The following is a 21,712-nucleotide window of genomic DNA, read 5'->3' as shown; positions in this document are numbered from 1 at the left end:
TCCAGGTGCCGGCACATGAGAAGGCTGATGCAAGGGGAGTGGCTGTTTCTCAGTCTGTGTTTATTTCCAGATCGAGAATCATCCCATTGTGGCTGTAGCCTAAAGGCAAACGAGAAAGAGAACACAATACAAAAGAAAAATCTGCAGTAAGAAAGAAGGGGGGTGGGGGTGGGACAAAGTATCAAAATATCTATGAGAGAGGAGAATAGATGTTATAAGAGAGCAAAACAAATACAATACATGGATAGACATCAGCTGCCTATTAAACTCATTCATATACGGACAGGGTGGACAATTCCATCTTCCATGGACCATATCAATCTACCTAAATGTTGTATACATAGAATGGCCACTGTCACCCAGTATGGTATGGTGAGGGGAAGTATATGAATCAACAACATGTTTTGGGCAACAACCAAACAAAAAGAAACACAGGATATATGATAGATACATATATATGGGGGGTGGCCATTGAAGAAAGGCAAGCACAAAGTGACAGAGAAAGCAAAGTATGCAAAAATCAAGTAAACAAAAAAAAATGTGAAGAAAAAAAGTATTTGCTGGTGCTGATCACAAATTGTTGGCATCAATAAGAAGGCAAATAGGCAAAGGAGGAACTTACTGACTTGGGCTGGTGAGAGAAGCATGGGGCAAGCAATGAGCAGGTGAATATGGGTAATGTGTCCACAGGTTGCCAGCTGGTGAAGCGGTCTGAAATCACAGCAAAGGGGCATCAGAAAATCTTTCACACTTTTGGTAATTGTAAATGTGTACCACACTAGCAGAGAAGGATACCTTCCATATTTTTACAAATGCCTCAAAAAAAACGTCATTTCACACATACTCCTCACTTAACGCTGCCCAATTGCATACAGTGCTGCAATATCCTTCAGAGCTCTGCTCACTTTCTAATTCCTTTTTTTTTTTTTTAAAATTCACAAATATATCTGATGTTACCTTTTCTGATGCATCTGAGATGATATTAAATACCATCCTTTTTAACAGAGTTGGACAAAAATACTCTGTACATCCCTGAACTTAGCCATTCTGGAGGTCTGTTGTTTTTGAACCGAGCTACTGCTTGGTCACCATACTCATATTGTATGGGTATATCCTGCAGCTGTATGTAGACCATAGCAATAAACTAGTACAGTAACCTGGAAAATATCCCTCACCTCAGACTCAGGCTGGCTTGGTTGGTAAAGCATAGCAGCTGCTGGGCTCATTCCGTTGGCTCCGTGCTGTGGCTCAGGATATGTGTATCCACCCCCCCGGTCCATCACAGATAGTGTGCAGATCATTAGGGTCCCTGCTGCATGATGTCAGTGATTAGGGTGGAATTAGGGTACACAAGACATCTACTGAAAAAATAAGTTAGATGTAGGTGAGCTTCTATCTGGGAGCTTTACGGTCTGGCCAACCAAGTGCTACAAGAAAAAAAAGTAAAGATGAATAATAGACAGATCCATACATCAATCCAAACTTAACTAAAGACAGTATTTGTTGTTAGTGGACAGATCAGCCAGCAGGCTAAATAGACAGAAACCGTACATGTGGACATACATGGTATAGACACCTTCTGAATGTTCTGTTTGATTGTGCCCTTGTGGTCAGAACTGCATTAAATGAAATTAAGCTGGTCTTCCTCCTTATATAATTATTAGGTGAACATTTTCAGACTTGCCTGATCAGCAAACCAACCAATATCAATAGCACAAAAATTCTCTGCCCAATGTACAGATGCATAGTTAGCAGGGTTTGTTTACCTTTGAGTTAACTTTTAGTATGTTGCAAAGAGTGATATTCTGAGAAATTTTGCAATTGGTTTTTATTTGGGGTTTCTGAGTTATTCAAATTTTTATTCAGCAGCTCTCCAGTTTGCAATTTCAGCCATCTGGTTGCTAGGGTTTAAATTACCCTAGCAACCATGCATTGCTATGAATAAGAGACTGGAATATGAGAAGGGGAGGTCTGAATAGAAAGAGGAGAAATAAAAAGTAGCAATAACAATAAAAGAGCATTTGTTTTTAGATGGGGTCAGTGACCCATATTTAAAAGCTGGGAAGAGTCAGAAAAAGAAGGCAAAAAATTAAAAAAACTATCAAAAATAAACAATAAAGACCCAATGAAATGTTGCTTAGAATTAGCCATGCTTTTATATACTAAAAGTTAACTCAAAGGTGAACCACCCCTTTAAGGGTAAGGGCACACAGAGTGGATTATCTGCTTTTCTCCGTCTGTATGCAGGCAGAGGAAACCAGATCTGAGTCAATCCCTTTTTTGTGCGACTCCACTGACAGTTTGCTTATTTGTGCCGTAATACGCTTAATGCTCTACACAGGCTGATGCTGTGCCTGTCCTTGAGGCTATATGAAGGAGCGGAGGAGGAAAGTGTTGTATGCCCCTGCCATAAGATTTAAAGTAAGCCTTGTAAGTAGCAAGGGCTACAAAATTAGAAGTGTAAAGTTTTGCTACAATAATAACACATTAATGTTTGAAAGTACATTTTCACAATACAGTACAGACAGTTGGAACAAACATGCAGTAAATAAAAAAAATGAGAAGGATTAAGGGCCCTAATTACCATAGCAAGAAACTCAATTTTAGGTAAATCTTTCATTTTAAAAATCTCGATTTTTCAATGTTTATCAATATCTGTAGATGCGCTCTATACAAAATAAATGCCACACCTAGCTATTGCACATACAGCCTCAGGCTCTGGCCAGCAAGTATGGCCTACTTAGCATGTTCAGGCGACATTATGCGAGTTCTGCATAGCTACAAGCAGAAGCACAAATCTGGGTCTAAGTCTGAGACATCTCATTAAGCATCTACATCGCCAATCCATTTATAAATCAGTATAATGCTCACTAAAGAACTTAAAGCTGAACAGTAAGACTATCCCTTCACTTAGTGCTGAGCTGTGAGCAAGCACTGGAATAACTTCTTCCTCATTTTCTTATTGAGCAACATCTTTTGGACTGACAAATGAAACTTTTCACAACCTAGAGGAAAGCTGAAAAACGATGATCACAAGGATTTAGGCAGAGGAAATGGATAGGCTAATCTCACTAAAATGAAATGTTACTGCCTTGAACATTGCAAAAATGTGAAAATCATCAATTTTGCTCTTAGATGCAGGAAAGGGGCAAACAAAATCTTGTACTTTCAGGACCACAAATGTAATAACCAACTGAATGGGAAATATACAATGGGTTACATTTAGAAGCAAATGTTACAGTTGATGTGCATTTCCCCAGATTATGAAATGTGTCAAACGTAGCCAAAATGCCACCAATGTAATAATCCCCTTGTATGTTTTTGGAATGTAGAAACTGCTTTATCTGAAAGAACATACAAACTCCATCTATATAGCTGCCCTGGTCAAAACTGAATTCAGGCCATGAAAATGTTAGAAATACAGTATGGCTGAACCATAATAGAAATAATGTACTGTAACGTTTAATGTACTGGGGTTAACAGCTGCTACTGTTTTTGCAGTGGGATAGTTAGAAAACAACATTTAAACTGTTCAATGTAGTTGAACTGTCAGTAGCCTACACTCATACTGTTTAACCTGTGGGAGGTTGGAGTTGCAGCAGCCATTAAAAAAAGTGCAAAAAGTTGCCCACAGTTTACATTATGTGCTTAGAAGAGAAGGTGGTGGTAAAAGAGAACTTGCAAGAATTCCAAAATAGGCTGAAAACCACCTAAAAAATGCATCCTCCTAAAAACGCTAAATTCCCATATATCCAGCCTTTGTTGGGCTTTGAGGAAAGGAACTACTAGATATACAGATTTTTTTAAAAAAATGTTATTTAAAAAAATAGACAAAATATGTTGAGCACAAGCTCTATTCGATTAAGTAATTCAATGTACAAGAATCCTCAGTCTAGAGCCAAACTGGGCAGAAATTAACCTGCTGAAATCCGCAGGCTGATTTCAACCGCCAACCGGTAGCTGAATCCGCCGACTCTGTTTGTGCAAGAGCTGACACAAGACTTCCTGACGCGACCAGACAAGAAAATTCGGCAAGCGGTTCGGGGGCTGAAATCAGCCTGCGGATTTCAGCAGGCTGATTTCTGCCCCCATCTGGCTCTGCATGCAGTCTAGTGAAGCTTATCTAGAAACAAGCAGAACAACCTAGCTGTTTGGGTGTGTAAACACAAAACAGAAAGTAAAAGTATTAAGCAGTGTAATCATGAAGTCTTTCTAAACCAGAGGTCCCCAACCTTCTTTTTACTGGTGAGCCACTTTTAAATGTAAAAAAGAGTTGGAGAGCAACACCAGCATGAGAAAGTCCATGGGATGTCAAATAAGGGCTGTGATTGGCTGTTTGGTAGTCCCTATATGGACTGGTATCCTACAGGAGGCTCTGTTTGGCAATACACTTGGTTTTTATGTAACTAAAACTTGCCTCCAAGCCAGGAGTTCAAATATTTGCACCTTCTTTGATGCCACTGGGAGCAACATGTTGCTCGCGAGCTACTGGTTGGGGACCACTGTTCTAAACACTATGAGAGTTAATCAGTCTTGTGTTGTCTGTTTGGTGACCTGATCACATCCATTTTTAAACTTTTATAAAATTACTCTGTTTCTAAAAATGTGTAGAGGAATGTTTGGATGTTGACCATATCAATTCTCATTAGATCGTAAATTACATGTAAAATCTGACACCCTCAGGAAATATGAGGAAGGAAGCTTGGGGAATTCCCCAGGTCTCTGGAATAAAGGAAATGATCTAAAACTGCTGCATAACCAATACGATGCTCTGGGAAGCGCAACCTTGGGCGACTACGGAAAATGAAGCGCTCCGGCGATTTTCATTCAAGGCGGCGGGAAGGCAGTTCGGGGGAGATTAGTCCCCCTGGATAAGAGGAGATTTTTGCCAGGCGACGAGTCTCCCCGAATCTGCCCGTGTGTCTCTGCCCTAACAGGGCACTCGCATACATAATGCCAGTGACACACAGAGCACGTTGTAGCAAGAGTTTTGTTTTGACTACAAAAAGCCAGAAAAATCCCTGCCACAGGCAATACTGGGAATTGTCTCCACTAGAACATTCAAATTATGTAATTAATCAAAAATGCATTTGTATGCATTTTTGAACTATTACGTAATTTGTATGTATGACAGCTCCCAGTATTGCCTATGGTGTGTTGTTGCTTCCTAATCAACTATGTATTTAAGGCCATGACATTTTTAAATTTAGCACAGATATGTCATTAGCATTTACATATGTATATTTAGCAATATATGGAAAATGCAAAATTACATGAACCCTCACCACATGGCATTCTGCTTACATACATTTTTCAAACTCTTGGGGTTCCAGGGTCATATTTGCAGGTTCTTTGGGTCCACAAAAAGGTTAAAGAAACATAAGATGTTAATTTAACACATATCTTGCTACAACAATGGTTATTTCCTGATATGACAAATAAAGTTAAACTGGCCATAGATAGGGAGATCCGCTTGTTTGGTGACGTCGCCAAACAAGCAGATCTCTCCCCGATATGCCCACCTTGAGGTAGGCGATATCGGGCTGATCCACAAAGAGAAGAATACGGGTGGTCAGATCAAGGGCCACATCAACGAACCAATGCGGTCCTTGATCCAACGGGGTTTTTAAAGCTGCCCAATAGACATCTGGCTGACTTTCAGCCAAATATCAATCGGGGAAGCTTTTTGTTGGAAACCCCTACACTTTCCAATAAACTGCTTCAGCAATCTGGTTTCTAGGATCCAAATTACCCTAGCAACCATGCACTGATATAAATAAGAGACTAGAATATGAATAGGAGAGGGCCTGAATAGAAAGACGAGTAATAAAAATGAGCAATAACAATAAATATGTAGCCTTACAGGGCATTTGTTTTATTTGGGTTTAGTGACCCCCATTTGAAAGCTGGAAAGAATCAGGAGAAGGCATATAATTAAAAAAAACTATAAAAAAATTAAGAACAATTGAAAAGTTGCTTAGAATCAGCCATTCTATAACACACTTAAAGGTTGAACCACCCCTTTAGAAGATCTAACTACACAGCAATCTAAATGTCCCTGTTAATGTGAACATTGCTTTTAAATAAATAAATATATATATACAGACAACTGAGGTTTTCCGGAAAACAGATCTTTGGATTTGGATCTCCATAGCTTAAAGGGGCTGTTCACCTTTAAATCAACTTTTAGTATGGTGTACAGAGTGATATTCTGAGACAATTTGCAATTGTTTTTTTATTCATTATTTATGTTTTTTGAGTTATTTAGCTTTTTATTCAGCAGCTCTCCAGTTTACTATTTTATTATTACAGAGAAAAAGGAAATCACTTAAAATTTTGCATTATTTGCGTACTTCGGAGTTTGATAATGGGTTTGCGGATAACGCATTCCTATAACTGTATTACAACCGGTGCTAAAATTCTGCTTGCCACACTAAAGAGATAAACTACTTTTATAATATTGTCCCCTGGAAAAATGTTAAAAGATATTATAGGTCTGTATAATTATGTCTGCTACTGAAATATTAAAAAAAAATAGGTTTCTATTTGCTTCACAGGTGCAATGAAAAAAAAATAGACTACCCATAGCAGAAAGGAACTTTTGCAGAGGCGTTTGTGTGAACAGAAGGGAAATACAATTAAGAAACTGGTGTTACTAGTGTCGGAGTTAAAGGTGTGAATGGGTGGGGCATATAAAGCATATTTGGTCTGTCAAAATCCAGTGCACCAATACCTCCCAGTGTTATGGGTGGTGTGGTCATAAGCTAAACCAGGAATGACAGGAGCTACGCACTCCTCATTTTTAGGGTGTAGATAAAGCATTTGGTTATTGTTTTACAATTTCTGCAAACCAGCATGAGCAGAATGAAATTATAGTATGACACAGTGTCCAGGGTACAGCATCCTTAGGCCTATTTCAGACTACCTGCAGAGAAATGAGGCTGATTAGACTTATACTACTAAATTGTTCTAGCACCAGAATACTTAAATTCGCCCAGCATAAATATTTTGCAATACTGCTTGATCCCAAACAACACTCCCATGGATCACATACTGAGAACAGTGTGACTGCCAGAAAAATCAATGGCATGTATTAGTAGCAGAATAAGTCAACATCAGAACCATATGACTCAGTATAGATCCACATAAATGTGTATAGTATATAAAGGGGACTTACAATTAGGCCCATAAATCTTTGAACAGGGACAACTTTTTTCTAATTTTGGTTCTGTACATTACCACAATGAATTTTAAATGAAACAACTCAGATGCAGTTGAACTGCAAACTTTCAGCTTTAATTCAGTGGGTTGAACAAAAAGATTGCATAAAAATGTGAGGAACTAAAGTCTTTTTTTAACACAATCAGTTCATTTCAGGGGCTCAAAAGCAATTGGACAATTGACTCAAAGGCTATTTCATGGGCAGGTGTGGGCAATTCCTTTGTTATGTCATTATCAATGAAGCAGCAACATGCAGTCAAAGGAGCTCTCCATGCAGTTGAAACAAGCCATCGTTAAGCTGCAAAAACAGAAAAAACCCATCCGAGAAATTGCTACAATATCAGGAGTGGCAAAATCTACAGTTTGGTACATCCTGAAAAAGAAAGAAAGCACTGGAGCAACGCAAAAAGACCTGGACGTCCACGGAAGTTAACAGTGGTGGATGATCGCAGAATCATTTCCATTGTTGTGAAGAGAAACCCCTTCACAACAGCCAAACAAGTGAACAACACTCTCAAGGAGGTAGGTGTTCGATATCCAAGTCTACCATAAACAGAAGACTGCATAAAAGTAAATACAGAGGGTGCAATGCAAGAATAGAAAGGCTAGATTGGAAAAAAAAAAAACATCTAAAAAAAGCCACCACAGTTGTGGAAAAACATTCTTTGGACAGATGAAAACAAGATCAACCTCTACTAGAATGATGGCAAGAAAATAGTATGGAGAAGGCGTGGAACAGCTCATGATCCAAAGAATAACACATCATCTGTAAAACATGGCAGAGGCAATATGATGGCTTGGGCGTGCATGGCTGCCAATGGCACTGGGACACTAGTGTTTATCCATGATGTGTTCAGGACAGAAGCAGTAGAATGAATTCAGAGGTGTTCAGAGACATGGTCTTCTCAAATCTAGCTAAATGCAATCAAATTGATTGGGAGGTGTTTCATAATACAGATGGACAATGACCCAAAACATACAGCCAAAGCAACCCAGGAGTTTATTAAAGCAAAGAAGTGGAATATTCTTGAATGGCCAAGTCAGTAACCTGATCTGAACCCAATTGAGCATGAATTTCACTTGTTGAAGACTAAACTTTGGACTGAAAGGCCCCCAAACAAACCGCAACTGAAAGCCTAAAGGCCTGGCAGAGCATTAAAAAGGAGGAAACCCAGGATCTGGTGATGCCCATGAGTTTAAGACTTCAGGCTGTCATTGCCAGCAAAGGATTTTCAACCAAATATTAGGAATGAACATTTTATTTTCAGTTTTTTAATTTGTCCAATTGCTTTTGAGCCCCTGAAATGAAGTGATTGTGTTAAAAAAGGCTTTAGTTCCTCACATTTTTATGCAATCTTTTTGTTCAACCCACTGAATTAAAGCTGAAAGTCTGCAGATCAACTGCATGTTAGTTGTTTCATCTAAAATTCATTGTGGTAATGTACAGAACCAAAGCTAGAAAAAAGTTGTCTCTGTCCAAAGATTTATGGACCTAAAGTTGGCCATAGACGCAAAGATCCGATCGTACGACTCATCGTACGATCGGACTTCCCCATCTCCCGACCTGCCACTAAACATTCAGATCAAAGTCTTACCAGTCAATCAAATAAAGTAGTTAAAGAACAGATCAGCCGATGTTCTGCCCCTGACAGCAATCGTACGATATCTATGTCCGACAAAGCTAGTGACAGTCTCCCACTGAAAATCGGCAATACATGCAGAGATATTATCGGCAGCCGACAGAAATTTTCTAACCTGTCCGATCAACCAAACGACTGATCTCCGCCGGGCGAAAAATGTCGGGACTCTCCACACACGGTCCGAAAATCGTACGAATCCTCGATTTGTACGATCGGATCTTTGCGTCTATGCCTCACAGCTAAAAATAAACCAAAACACCACAAAACTGTGAAAACTGGAAGATGTAGAATTAAACCGCTGATAATCGCCAAGTATAAGCCATAAATAAAACTATAGGTACTATATGATACATCACCCAATGTAAAACATACAATGGTAACAGTGACTCCATGTGTAAAAAGTCAACATAACAAATAGGATCATTTTAGCCTATGGTTCTGCTGGCAGTAACATTTCTCTACAGAGCCGAGGTACAAGGAAATCACTTTTTGTTTACATCCCTAGATGATAATACTACGTGTCGGCAGCTATGTAGGTAACATATTTCCGATGCCGGTACTGCTATCAAACACTTACCAGCCAACAGTTACTTTTTTTCTCCGGACAGTCCCGATTTTCTGAACACAGTCCGCAGTTCCGGATCGCTGCTTAAAAGTCCCGCAGCGCCGTTACCGTCTAGCTCCTCGATTCCTTCCGGACATCGAATCCGGACGTCACAAATCTCATGTCGCGAGACTTGAACGTCACATGAAATGTATAAAAGCGAAGTTACGTTGCACGTAGTTGCTTTAAGGGAATGGCTCTCTGGGAAGGATTGTAGCGGTGTCATGCAAGGATAAGGGTCTGGTGACATTCTTCCGTAGTCATGGCGAGCCCTGGCTGTCTACTCATAAAGTTTGGGGTTTTTATCCTTACAGCGTCTCCATTTCCAGGAAATAAAGGTTTTTTTTTTCCTGTGGTGGTTGCCAGGTATGCCTGTTTCTGCCAGAGCCTCGCATCCCAGTGTCTGAGTTCATAATTGTGCCGCTTTGTTCTTTCTCGGAGGGTGCAGGCAATAGCTAATAGAGTCTCTGCTCCCAATAGTTCTTCAGAGCTCTTTTTTTTTTTACCTGCTTACAGTTTCTACTTATGTCAAAGAAACATTGCTATGATTTTTTCTGGTGGTTATCAGCAATATTCAAAGCTCTTGCTCTTAAGATTTAAAGGGCATCTACTTGATCAAGGGGCCGTGGCAAAAATGTTTTTTTTTTTTTCGAGGGGGGGTGGTGTCGGCAGCAAATTTGGACGCGCCGACGTCTAATTCAGTGGTACCGGGGCTCATTTATCAACACTGGGCAAATTTGCCCATGGGCAGTTATCTAGAGAAACCAATCCGTGATTAGCTTTTTAAATACAGCTGCAAGTAGAACAATGAAAGCAGCAATTTGATTGGTTGCCATGGGTTACTGCCCATGGGCAAATTTGCCCAGTGTTGATAAATGACCCCCACTGGGGTGCCCTGTTTTTGTGCACTGGGCTCGGTGGCCCAGTAGTTGGGGACCCCTGTACTAGATAAAATCTGTCCCCAACTACCCAAAGTAAGGGTAATTGAGGATACATCTGGGGAAAAATGCGATACTGTTCTAAAAATCCTTCTAACAAGCATGGTGCCACCCACATCTGGAAAGAGCTCCAAGTTTGGGCAGCTGATTTGGGACAAGAACACTCAACGTGTCTTATTTTACATTTAGGGGCCTATTTATCATGCTGTGTAAAACACTGTCAAAAAAAACATCACCAGTGATGTTACCCATAGTAACCAATCCACAATTGAATTTCAACAGTTACAGTAAGGGTGGTATTTTGCAGGCCTGGTCGGTAAAAATCATGGTTGATCCCTAAGTTATTAATAGGGAAAAATGATAAATACATAGGAAGCCCGGTATTTTATTCCAGAAAAGGTGGCAACCCTAGTTACTGTACCAACAAGTTAGAAAACAAAGGCAAATATCTGATTGGTTGCTATGGGCAATATTGCCGGTGATTCCAATGTTTTTCACAGTATGATAAAAAGGTATAGTTAGGATACATATTTATGTGTGTCATGTATATAGGGTTGCCAACTGGCCAGTAAAAATGATGGCTGATCCCAATGTTATTAATAGGGAAAAAAGATAAATATATAGGAAGGCCGGTATTTTTTTCCAGAAAAGGTGGCCACCCTATATGTATATAATCAATGAGCTAGGAGGCTCGGATGAAGCACATGCATTTGACTACTTGGCTGCCTGAATCTCTCACCCACTGTGGGTGGCATAGCACTGAAGCATTTGTGCAAGAAATTATATTGTTTCCCTCAACTGGAGCCTGGACTCTTTTAGCCCAAACCTTTTGTGGGGGGAACAATTTTCCACAAGTAACTGCATTAATCAGCTAATATGTAAATCCCAGTGTAGTGTAAATAAACCATTTTTATAATAATATACTTTTTTTTAGTCATATGTGACATTGGGTAATCCTAAATAGAAAATTGCCATTTTAAGAACTACGGACCGCCCCTGGGATCATATGATTCACGGTGCACACAAACAATCCATACATGGTAGGATACACGAGACAGTTAACGGACAAAGGTCTTTCTTTTGCTTTTACACTTACATTATTTCTGGTCATTATTTCTCTGAGGGAGCACACAGACCACAAAATCACTAGGGTTTTCTTATTCTTAATCAGCCTGTCATAACCTCACTTGCTTAGCTTAGCTGGCCAATGTATTTGCTTATTACCTAGCCTGTCTGCTTACTATCTCCACCACTGTCTGACACCTGTCACTAGGTCAAATATCCTACATAGTAACAAAACCTGTGTGTGCTCTGTTATCTTTCCGAAGCCTGGGGCCCCCTCAAACACGGCTATTTGAGCGTTAGCTCCCTGCCATGTATACCTGGGTATGACCAAAGGACCTTGGCATGTGGCCACTTTACTAAATCACCTTGCCATCTCTACATCTTCATGCAGAAGATGATGTAAAAAATCAAATGAAGAAAGCAAATGGAGCATTTATCCAGTTGTACCCTATATGGAGAAATAAAAACATCTAAAAAAGAACCAAAGTTCGCATTTTAATACTAATGTGAACACAGTCCTTTTATAAGCAAGTGCAACTTGGAAGGTCACACAACCTATTACCACAAAAATCCAGATCTTTGTAAACAGGTGCCTACGGAGACTTATGAATATAAAATGGTAGGAGAAAGTGAAATGAAGAACTGTTGAAAAACACTAACCAGCTACCAATAGAAATCCAGTTAAGGAAAAAGAGGTGGGGTTGGATAGGCCACACACTCAGGAAGGGAGAGGAATCTATAGAAAGAAGAGCCCTAGAATGGAATCCACCGGGATCAAGAAGAAGGGGACGACCTCGAAAAACATGAAGATCAGTGGAAGAAGAAATTATAAAGATGGGAAAAACATAGAATGAGATCAAGAGAATAGTAACAAATAGATCTGAATGGATAGTCTTCACGGATGCCCTATACTCCACTGGGAGTCGAAGGAATAGATGATGATGATCTTGCACTAATCTTGAATATCAAAAACTAGGGCATGTTCACCTTTTTTTCTTTTATGGGCCCAGAGAATAAAATAATTGGGAAATATCGAATACCACAGTTTTCAGTAAACCTGCAACAATAAAATAGGTAAAAGCAATAACCCGTTGCTTCTACAGGCAGGAAAGACGAAAAGGAGATCCTTTAATTGCAGAACACCTTTATTATGCATTCTAAAAAGTCATATTAATATTGTGGCCTGAGGCATTTCTCACATCCATCTTCCTGGGTGTTTTATTTGCAATTTACTCATGCTCTTAACTGCTGCCACTGTAGCTGCACTAATGCTGAATGACTGTATACTTAGTACTGACACATTTCCCGGTTGTATCCCAATGTCCCATGCATATCTGTTCTGTGTTAGATTATAAAAACATTAACTTATCCTTCTTCAATCCAACGTCCTGTTTGGAGCATTGAGCTCAATGCATTTTAAGATGGTGCTACCAGCTTCATTATTCTTAATGCCTCCCAAAAAGCCGTTGTGAAAGCTGTCCAAAAAGTTTTTCTTCATACACCACACTTGACATAGCAGCAACAAGCTTTCCTCTTTAATGAATTCCATTCCATTTTATATACCTTTGACTCTGCCTCTATGTTCCATCCTTTCATAATCTGCTTAATGAGGAAGTTGTTACAAAGATTGACCATAAACAACATCACCATTTGCGCAAAAATAAACAGCAGCAAGCCAATGGATGCCCTTTAGAACCCCTCTTTCATTTTAATCTTTACAAACTGTACCAATAATGCTTTTTAAGTCCAGATTACTACATCTCTTAAAAATCTGCCAGACCCCAGGCATTATAGTATACTTATCACGTTTTACTGGTGACTGAATTTGCTTTTAAAACAGAAAATATCCTAAAGAGTTTAACTACTCGTATGGAGGATGAAGCCATTATTTACTACATGAACCATACTTAAATTATCACAGTCAAATTATCACAAATATCACTCCCTTTCTGGTTAGTTTCTCTTTCCATAGTCCAGGCTAGGACTACTATGGGAAACGGTTCCAGAGAGGTTAGTATTCTAGTCAGCCCTGATTCTTTCCACTCCAGATGCCACGGCTCAGTGCACCATTTTCCTTGAAAATTGGCGTCTGTAAATAACAAAGAGTTTTCAATTGAGGTGTTTTAAAATGTAAAAATGTAAAATTGAAGTTGCTGCTCTTCTCTCTGGTGTTGCAGTCAAGCCTCTCAGGAATCCAAGTGCAGAATCTGAGCAGTTTTAAACCTCCAATATGTCATCAACTTAGTGACGATGGAGCTGGTAAAATAAACAGTTATAGAGCAGTTCACTGCACAACATTGTAGGGCTTATTCATTAACCTCCCTTTTTATTAATACCCCCTTTTCTCATAAAGCAGGGGCTCTATCTTGATAATTAAGAAGTATTAGGATCAGTAGTCATGGAGAGGCCTAAGCAATTGGATTCTGTGGGCTCTTTCCACAACAATATATGGAAAGAAGGTATTTTCCCAGTGTCTCTTGCAGTAATTTTTCAATAAAATCTCAGTACAAGGGCCCTCACAGCCCCTTGTAGACTTATGATACACAAATTTGAGTGGCCCTGCTATTTTCAAACTCCTAAGTAAGGCTTTATTTTGTTGTTGCAAGGCTTGTATCTGTTGAGGAACAGGGTAAATCACATCCTCTAGTCTGTAAATGTGCCTTTTAGTTCAGCGGGGTGCTCTTTAATCACTTAAACCTCCTATCAGGGAGAGTGATAAATATTTCATATTTTTCTATCTTGGTCTTGGATGATATCCTGTTATCACTGTCCATTTACGTCTGGGGGCCATTTTAGAGTTCTGCTCTTGTGAATTTGTCTGGTTATAAAGCTGGGACTTTAGAAAAAGAGCTAATCTTCTTCTGGTGTGATTTGACCCTCTAAATCTCCAGTATGGCAGTAACAAAAAGTGATGTTGGAGTTGTGTAGACAGTTATTGAGCTGTCAGTATTAATGTTGGTTGCATAGTTTTTTTGTGGCATGTCCTCTCTGGAACCGTTTCCCATAGTAGTCCTAGCCTGGACTATGGAAAGAGAAACTAGCCAGAAAGGGAGTGATATTTGTGATAATTTGACTGTGATAATTTAAGTATGGTTCATGTAGTAAATAATGGCTTCATCCTCCATCAGCTCAACATCGTGGCCACAATCCCTGTAAAAGCATTCAATTTAGCTCCAATGACATACCTTTTAGCATTCAACCAGGCACCTGGTCCAACGGGCCGTAAAAATTAACAGAGAGATATGCAAGTAACCATAAGTTTACAAAACCTGTACTGTTCCTATTGCTTAGGATTGCACGCTGTTGAATGCAGGCCTCTATAATCCTATTATTTCATTTTATAACCAGGGGATAGTGACATATTATAATCTTAACAGGAACATGTAAGGTTGCTAACTATTTCAATGTGTGTGCCCCCCAGCCTGCCACTTAGTTACCTGTGTTGATCCCCGACACAGTGCAGTTTAGTGAGTGATGTCTTTTGAGGGGGGTGGGCATTATGAATACATTGCCCCTTCCCCAAACATGTTACTCACAAAGAGACAAGGGCAGATTTACGTCTGCAAGTACAGTGAACAAAGTGGTAGTTCGAGTGCAAGCGTAATATTTCCCCCACAATGCATCGTTTTTTCCCAGAATTCCAGTGTCATTTCAGACACAGTGTTCAGTGTGTGAGTAAAATCTGCGCCCTATTGTTTTGGTGCAACTGCTGTGTTGATTGACGCAGGGCGATGTGAGGACTCTGGAACTACCACCTGGTTAGGATTTGGCAGTAGCTTCAGAGTTTCCCCATGTCAATTGGCACAGTGCATGATTCGGTACATAAAGCAGGAAGGACTGAGCAGTGCCACGTGCAACTATACAGAAGTGTGGTGTGCAAGTACTGTCAATGAAAGTGATTTTCTGTGCAACTCACTGCAAGGAAAAGCAAAAGTTGTTTTTGTGGTTGTAAATGAGCCCTACTGTCTTTCAAGCTCGGTCATTCATTGAAACTGGTAAGTAGGTGGTGGGCTGGGGAGAGACAAAGGGTACTTACCTTAGAAAGGGTTAGCAATGTTGGGGTTTGTATAAGCATATTGACATGTTCCTGTTAAAACCTGGAATGTATCACCATCCTTTAAATTGAAGAGCAAATATGGGATATATTATCGGAGATCACATTTAACAGATGCAGAAACACTTTTTATACATTTTTTTTCTGTAATAATAAGACATTATTTGTACTCGTCCCCCTCAGATACACTGGTTATGGTGTTTGAAAAATTCTGGAATTTGCAAGCTTCCACCCTAGGCATGGGCCCTCATATTCCTGTACAGAAAATCAAGCCCTGCTGCCCATATAAAAAAAACTTGCCAAATGCCTGGTCATTTATGATTCCTTCCTACAAATATGGACCTCTGTATTACCCCCAGTTAACAATAGACTTTATGACAGAGTGGTTGGGAGGGTTACTGTTTCATCTGGATATTAGACATGTTTACTAAAAATGTTGCAGCTGAAATATGTACATGTACACTGGGATGTAAGCTAATTACTAATGGCCTCCAAATAGCCAAACACATCACAGGTTGCAAGCAACTATGCCCCAAGAGCCACAGGTTTACCGCCACTACATATAAAATGATATGCTGACCAAACTGTATAAGGCATCTGTGCAGGGTTGGACTAGGGGTCCCCTCCGGGTCCGCTGCCACCAGGTTCCCATGCTGAACCACCCACCCCCCGCACAGGGGCACGCATGTGCGCACCTTGTATTTGCTGCAACCTGCAGAAAGAAGATTAGCGCAGGGAACAGGACTAGGCTGGCAGGGCCCACAAGAGCTGGGAACCCACCGTTTTTTTTCCCGTGCCCCGCCAGTCCAGTCCAACCCTGCATCTGTGTATATATGCCACCGAACTGACAAGTTTATATGTATTATAAGCTTATTGGATCCACAATAGATGCTGTCTTCAGCTTAAGGCAGTTTATCAAAACAAATCATGAAAATAAATACTGCCCTCTGGGCCCTAGCTTTAGACATTTGGTGAGTTCCTTCACTACAATGGGCCCCTTGTGGCCTACCACTAATGATCAAAACACATTCAAGATTCTATAGGTTAGGGGATTACTCAGCCTCCTGGCTTCTCTCAGATTTAATATCACTCAATCAGTCACTTACAACAGTCCCCCAGCCCTCAGGGAGTTACTTTAAAGGGATTCTGTCATGATTTTTATGGTATAGTTTTTATTACAAAACTACACTGTGTACATTGTAGATAATTCATTCTACCATTTAAAATGTTATTCTTGAACCAATATTTGTTATATTGGTGTGTAGGCAGCCATCTCAGATAATTCTGCTTGGTCATGTGTTTTTCTGAAAGAGCCAGCACTTCCTGATGGAACTGCTTTCAGATAAGCAATTGTTTCTCCTACTCAATGTAACTGGAAGAGTCATGGAGTGCTGTTCTCATATCTACCACTAGGTTGGTAATGGGAGCAATGCAGGTGTCAGGAAGCTATTATCTGTTTACCTTCCCATTGTTCTACTGAAGGGCTGCTCGTGGGATAGGGAAGGGGTGATATCACTCCAACTTGTATTGCAGCAAAAAAAAGTGACTGAAGTTCATCAGAGCACAAGTCACATGACTAAGGGCAACTGGGAAACTGACAACATGTCTGGCCCCATGTCAGATTTCAAAAAATGTTTACTTTTTTGAAAAACAAATTACAATGCAGGATTCTGCTGGAGGAGCACAATTAACTGGTGTATTTTGTAAAAAAAAAAAAAAACGTTTTCTGAATATCTTTGGCAAAAACTGAGAACCCTTAACTTTCACTGTACTATATATATATATATATATATATATATGTATATATATATATATATATATATATATATATATATATATATATATATATATATATATTCTCACAAAACTGGAGCACTCATGCATACAAAAACAGCTGCCTGGGTGCAGTATTCAAAAATTATGTAAACCAAATACTGTACAAAAACCGCACTCACAGGACTTTATAAAGGTGCAAAAAAGATCTGTTTATTTCTTTACAACGTTTCGGCTTCTATTACTGAAGCCTTTCTCAAGTGGTGTGCACAGTGCAAACAACAAACAATATATAAACACAAAAATGGCGCCAAGACACAACCCGTGACGTCATAGCATCATGTGGGCGTCACTAAGTGAAGGTGTATAAACATAGCATAATGAAACATCGTTCCTCCTATAGGGGAGTGCTTAAAGTGTCCAAGGAAAACATTTAGTGGCATTATACACATTTGTTTCCAAATGCGCTGAGGATCGTGCTCATCAAAGTGCTAAAAGAATCCCTCTCCGTGACGCTTGTGAGTTAGGTAGTGATCATCACTTACCCCAGAGAACCGTGAGTGGCAGAAGGTGTTCGCTCTGTATCGCCTTACTGAGAGGAGGCGCAATCCACAGATGCAGCCGGACACCCCATCCCGCATCTGACAAGCATCGCCAGGTTTCCTCCTGCTGCCGGTGTAAACCGATCTCCCATTGTGTCTCCATACTCGGATCCGCCTCCTTTCTGATGGAGGGCGGGGCCTTCGCGCAACATCTGTGGGCCCTGTAGTCAATGTACAGGAAGCTCCATTCACTGTAACTACTCGCCCAGCAGGCCCGGACTGGCAATCTACTCCGCTCCTGATTGGATGAAGGCAGGAAAGAGAGGCGCAGCAACGCGACGCCGTTGGAACATTAAAAATGCCGCACAATAGAAAGTAGATGACGCTTCACTGTTGTTGCGTCTTTTATTATGTTCTTTAGGTATTTGTATTAAGGGGGTTGCATTAGTGGAACTAGCGTCATATGTGTATGTGAGGGTTGCCCACTGTTCTGACTGGTCTGGGCTCCTTGTTTTGTAGATCATGATAAACGTGAAACTGCTCATTGGGGTAGTAAATAGGAAACTTTTATACGTTCATGTTAATTTGTTTAATAAATTAGGGATTTTAATTTGTTAATTCCTGCAGATAATATATTATTGACTTGTCTACAGAAATGACTTGGATAAAGCAATCTGAAGAGAAACTAGGGTATTTAATTTCTGAGCTCTCTGGTTAAAGTTTTTGAAATATAGTCTATTGTTATGTATTGTTTGCATATACATGACATTGCTCTTAAATATTTACATGGGATCAGAGACCTTATAACCTTATAATGGTTCATATACAGTATACAGAAACAACACATCATCAAAGTATTGTTGCATGAATACTTAAGAAGACACCAAATATCCCATCCACTTCACTGGGCTCTCCTTCACTCTGCTTTTTATGCTTTATGGGGAAATTTCTGCCACACTAAATCCTAGGCATCATGCCAGCGACAACCATTAGTACCCTTCCACATTTTGCTTGAAGGCATTTATATTTATAGAAAACACTGTTTTTTAAAAGGCTGAGTAATACAGGGAACTCTTAGTATCACTCATGTATTATAAGGGATAATATAACCCCTACTGTAAATGATAAGGATATTAGAAGCCACTGAGGGGTTCTGTGACCATATAAAGGCACAAGGCTGCAGGCTGAGTTATACAGGGAACTCCGAGTATCACTCATGTATTATAAGGGATAATGTACCCCCTACTGTAAATCATAAGGATATTAGAAGTCACTGAGGGATTCTGTGACCATATAAAGGCACAAGGCTGCAGAATCTTTAACATATTTTACATTAATCACACTTAAGTGAGAAAGGCAGCTCTTTATGCACATAATATTTGCAGTTTGACCCCAAGATATGAGTGGATGAGTACAAGACCACTGCGTGTTTACATGTGGGCTGCTTTGATTTTTTTTGCCCGGGCTGCTTTTTACTCCCAGTCCGGCCCTGTCGCCCAGCCTGTGCATACTGTGTCACGCCAGGGAGTTAAAGATAGGTAGAGAATAAACCCCACTCGGCTTAACCCCCATTGCATGAACATTCCGGTAGGCATATGGACTCAATCGTAGTATAGTGTTAATTCAGACACAGGTAATTTGAACACACTGAGACCTGGGAGAGGAGCGGTAGTCTTACACACGGTCACTGGCCCTGTGGGATTAGTGTCTACTAGACGGTCATCGGCTCTGCGGGGTGTCAAGCTGCTGGACGCGTCTTACCTGCCTCAGGCCTGTCAATCAGAACTGCTACTCATTCAGTGTCTCCATGGGGTCAGAACATGGCAACGATGTCCTGAAGCTCATGTGATCAGATTCCGTGAAAAAATAAAAACAAAGCAACATTGTATTGTCAGCTTACTTGGTCATAGTGTTACATTATTATCATTCTTATCTCTAAATATATCCACATTGTGGCAAAAACTAGACCATGCATTGATACTATACGGATCTGGTGCCATCAGAAACAGTAACAACCCAAATGCATAGTGTATTCCAAGCATCAGTATGTTCAGTGGGACAGTCTATATAACATATTATCCCATTCCCCAAGTCTAATAGAAGGGGGACATAGGAAATGTGGTCAGATGTACAGGTTACTCTATGCTTAATTTTGTACTTTGCCCCCGTTCTTGGGTGTGTGAAGAAAGTGCCCTGTAACATTCCTCCACAAGTCAAGCAGTTCACACATTTATAGCAACCAGGTTTAAGGGGTCGGTCCAGCCAGGACTTCAGTAATAGAAGCCGAAACATCGTAAAGAAATAAACAGATCTTTTTTGCACCTTTATAAAGTCCTGTGAGTGCGGTTTTTGTACAGTATTTGGTTTACATAATTTTTGAATACTGCACCCAGGCAGCTGTTTTTGTATGCATGAGTGCTCCAGTTTTGTGAGAATATTGATACAGGAACCATTGTGCACCCAGTGTCATGACTGGGTTCACTCTGCCCTATCTGGCAGCACCAAAAAATCTTTTTGTTTTTTTGCCATGAGCGTACCATGTTGATCTTTTGGAATTTGGTGTGACACAGGGTTACAGCAACCTTTTCAGCTGAACATTGTCTAAAAAACGAGTTTTTTCTACTATATGCGGACGGAGGATGGAAAGCACTCCTACAGCCATAGAGGTGGACACGTCTGGTGAACACACTTTTACTCCTGAGGACGCTGAGAGGATCTTGTTTGGTGAACTACCTGACACTGAAGGATCTGGTAGGACCCCCCGGGACTTATATCATAGCCTATTAAACCTCAAAAAGAGGGAAACTGATTTATTATTGCACGGGACATATTTATCTAATTACCATAGACAGAAGGTGATTCCCAGAGGTTTTAGAATAAGGAATGTTCCCACATTAGGAAGATCCAATATGGAGTTCTGCAGCAAGTGGTGTAAGATATTGAACAAATGCTCATCAGATTTACTACTTCTAGTGGTTGAATTTGTGGGCACTGAGTTGAAACAGACCCAGAAGGAGATTATAGAATTCGAGACACACCATTTGCTGCAGATCTCTCAGGACAAATCAGTAGATTGGATCAAAAACATAGAAACCAATCTCGGGAAATACAAGCAGGAACTGATCTCGTTCAAGGAGAGAAAACTGGCGATAGTTAAGGAGGATTATAGACATAAAAGAGTATATAGTAGGCTCCTAGGCCTGTCTGACGATAAGAGGAAGAGACCGACACACAGATACAAACCTATTTCCCTTGCTACCATTGATAGTTCAGGAAACTCGACTGATTCTGACCCAGGCTCATTCAGCTCTTCAACACAGCCTTTTTTAGGGGACACCCCAACTCAATCCACTACGCCCACCGGGATAGAGAAGGGAAACACAAGAAAACCAGGAGGGGAGGCAAGAAGCACAGAAGGCAGACCACCAAGGAGGGGGAGGAGCAAGACATAGTAGTGAATTTATCTCAACACCAATTGACCATGGGGGAAGCTAGGCTACTAAACAGAGGGTTAAAATTTGTCCCCACAAATTACTCTAAACCATTTGAAGTATATAAAGACATTCACAAATTTAAAAGACAACTTAAATTACGAGATTTTTACAAGGACAAAGTGGCCGCAGAATCCCCAACATTTAGGGGCAAGAGTACTTTTGAACCCCCCAATACAGCCCCAGCCATTGCTATCTTCTCCCAACTATTAAGCAATGATTCTAAGGAGATACACCAAAAGAAGCAAAAGTTTTTTCCAAATTCATCCAGTGGTGAGAGGGGGGCCCTAATAACATTGAAAAAGGATAACGAATTAGTTATAAGACAAGCAGATAAAGGGGGAGCAATAGTCTTGTTGGACAAGGAATACTATATGAATGAGT

The 21,712-nt window shown here is 40.2% G+C and overlaps 1 protein-coding gene across 6 annotated transcripts in view; it reads right to left on the bottom strand.

Annotated features, from left to right (window-relative positions):
* The window catches only part of sbno2.L (strawberry notch homolog 2 L homeolog), a 59,883-nt gene extending 50,290 nt beyond the window's left edge, over positions 1-9,593 (bottom strand). The window contains exons 1-3 of one of the 6 annotated variants that reach the window (XM_018225098.2): positions 9,439-9,593; positions 1,176-1,427; positions 623-711 (exon numbers count right to left, since the gene is read on the bottom strand). In XM_018225098.2, the coding sequence (XP_018080587.1) occupies positions 623-711; positions 1,176-1,301 (215 nt within the window). In that variant the 5' untranslated portion in view covers positions 1,302-1,427; positions 9,439-9,593. Of the gene's footprint in view, positions 1-622; positions 712-1,175; positions 1,428-8,816; positions 8,837-8,976; positions 9,029-9,438 lie in introns of those variants that run through there. The other 5 variants (XM_018225116.2, XM_041585209.1, XM_018225108.2 and 2 more) reach the window with 5 other exon arrangements.
* Between the last annotated feature and the right edge of the window lie 12,119 nt (positions 9,594-21,712).

Source organism: Xenopus laevis, chromosome 1L (genome assembly GCF_017654675.1).
Source record: "Xenopus laevis strain J_2021 chromosome 1L, Xenopus_laevis_v10.1, whole genome shotgun sequence".
Taxonomy (NCBI): Eukaryota; Metazoa; Chordata; class Amphibia; order Anura; family Pipidae; genus Xenopus; species Xenopus laevis.
This window is presented reverse-complemented; position numbering and strand designations above follow the sequence as displayed.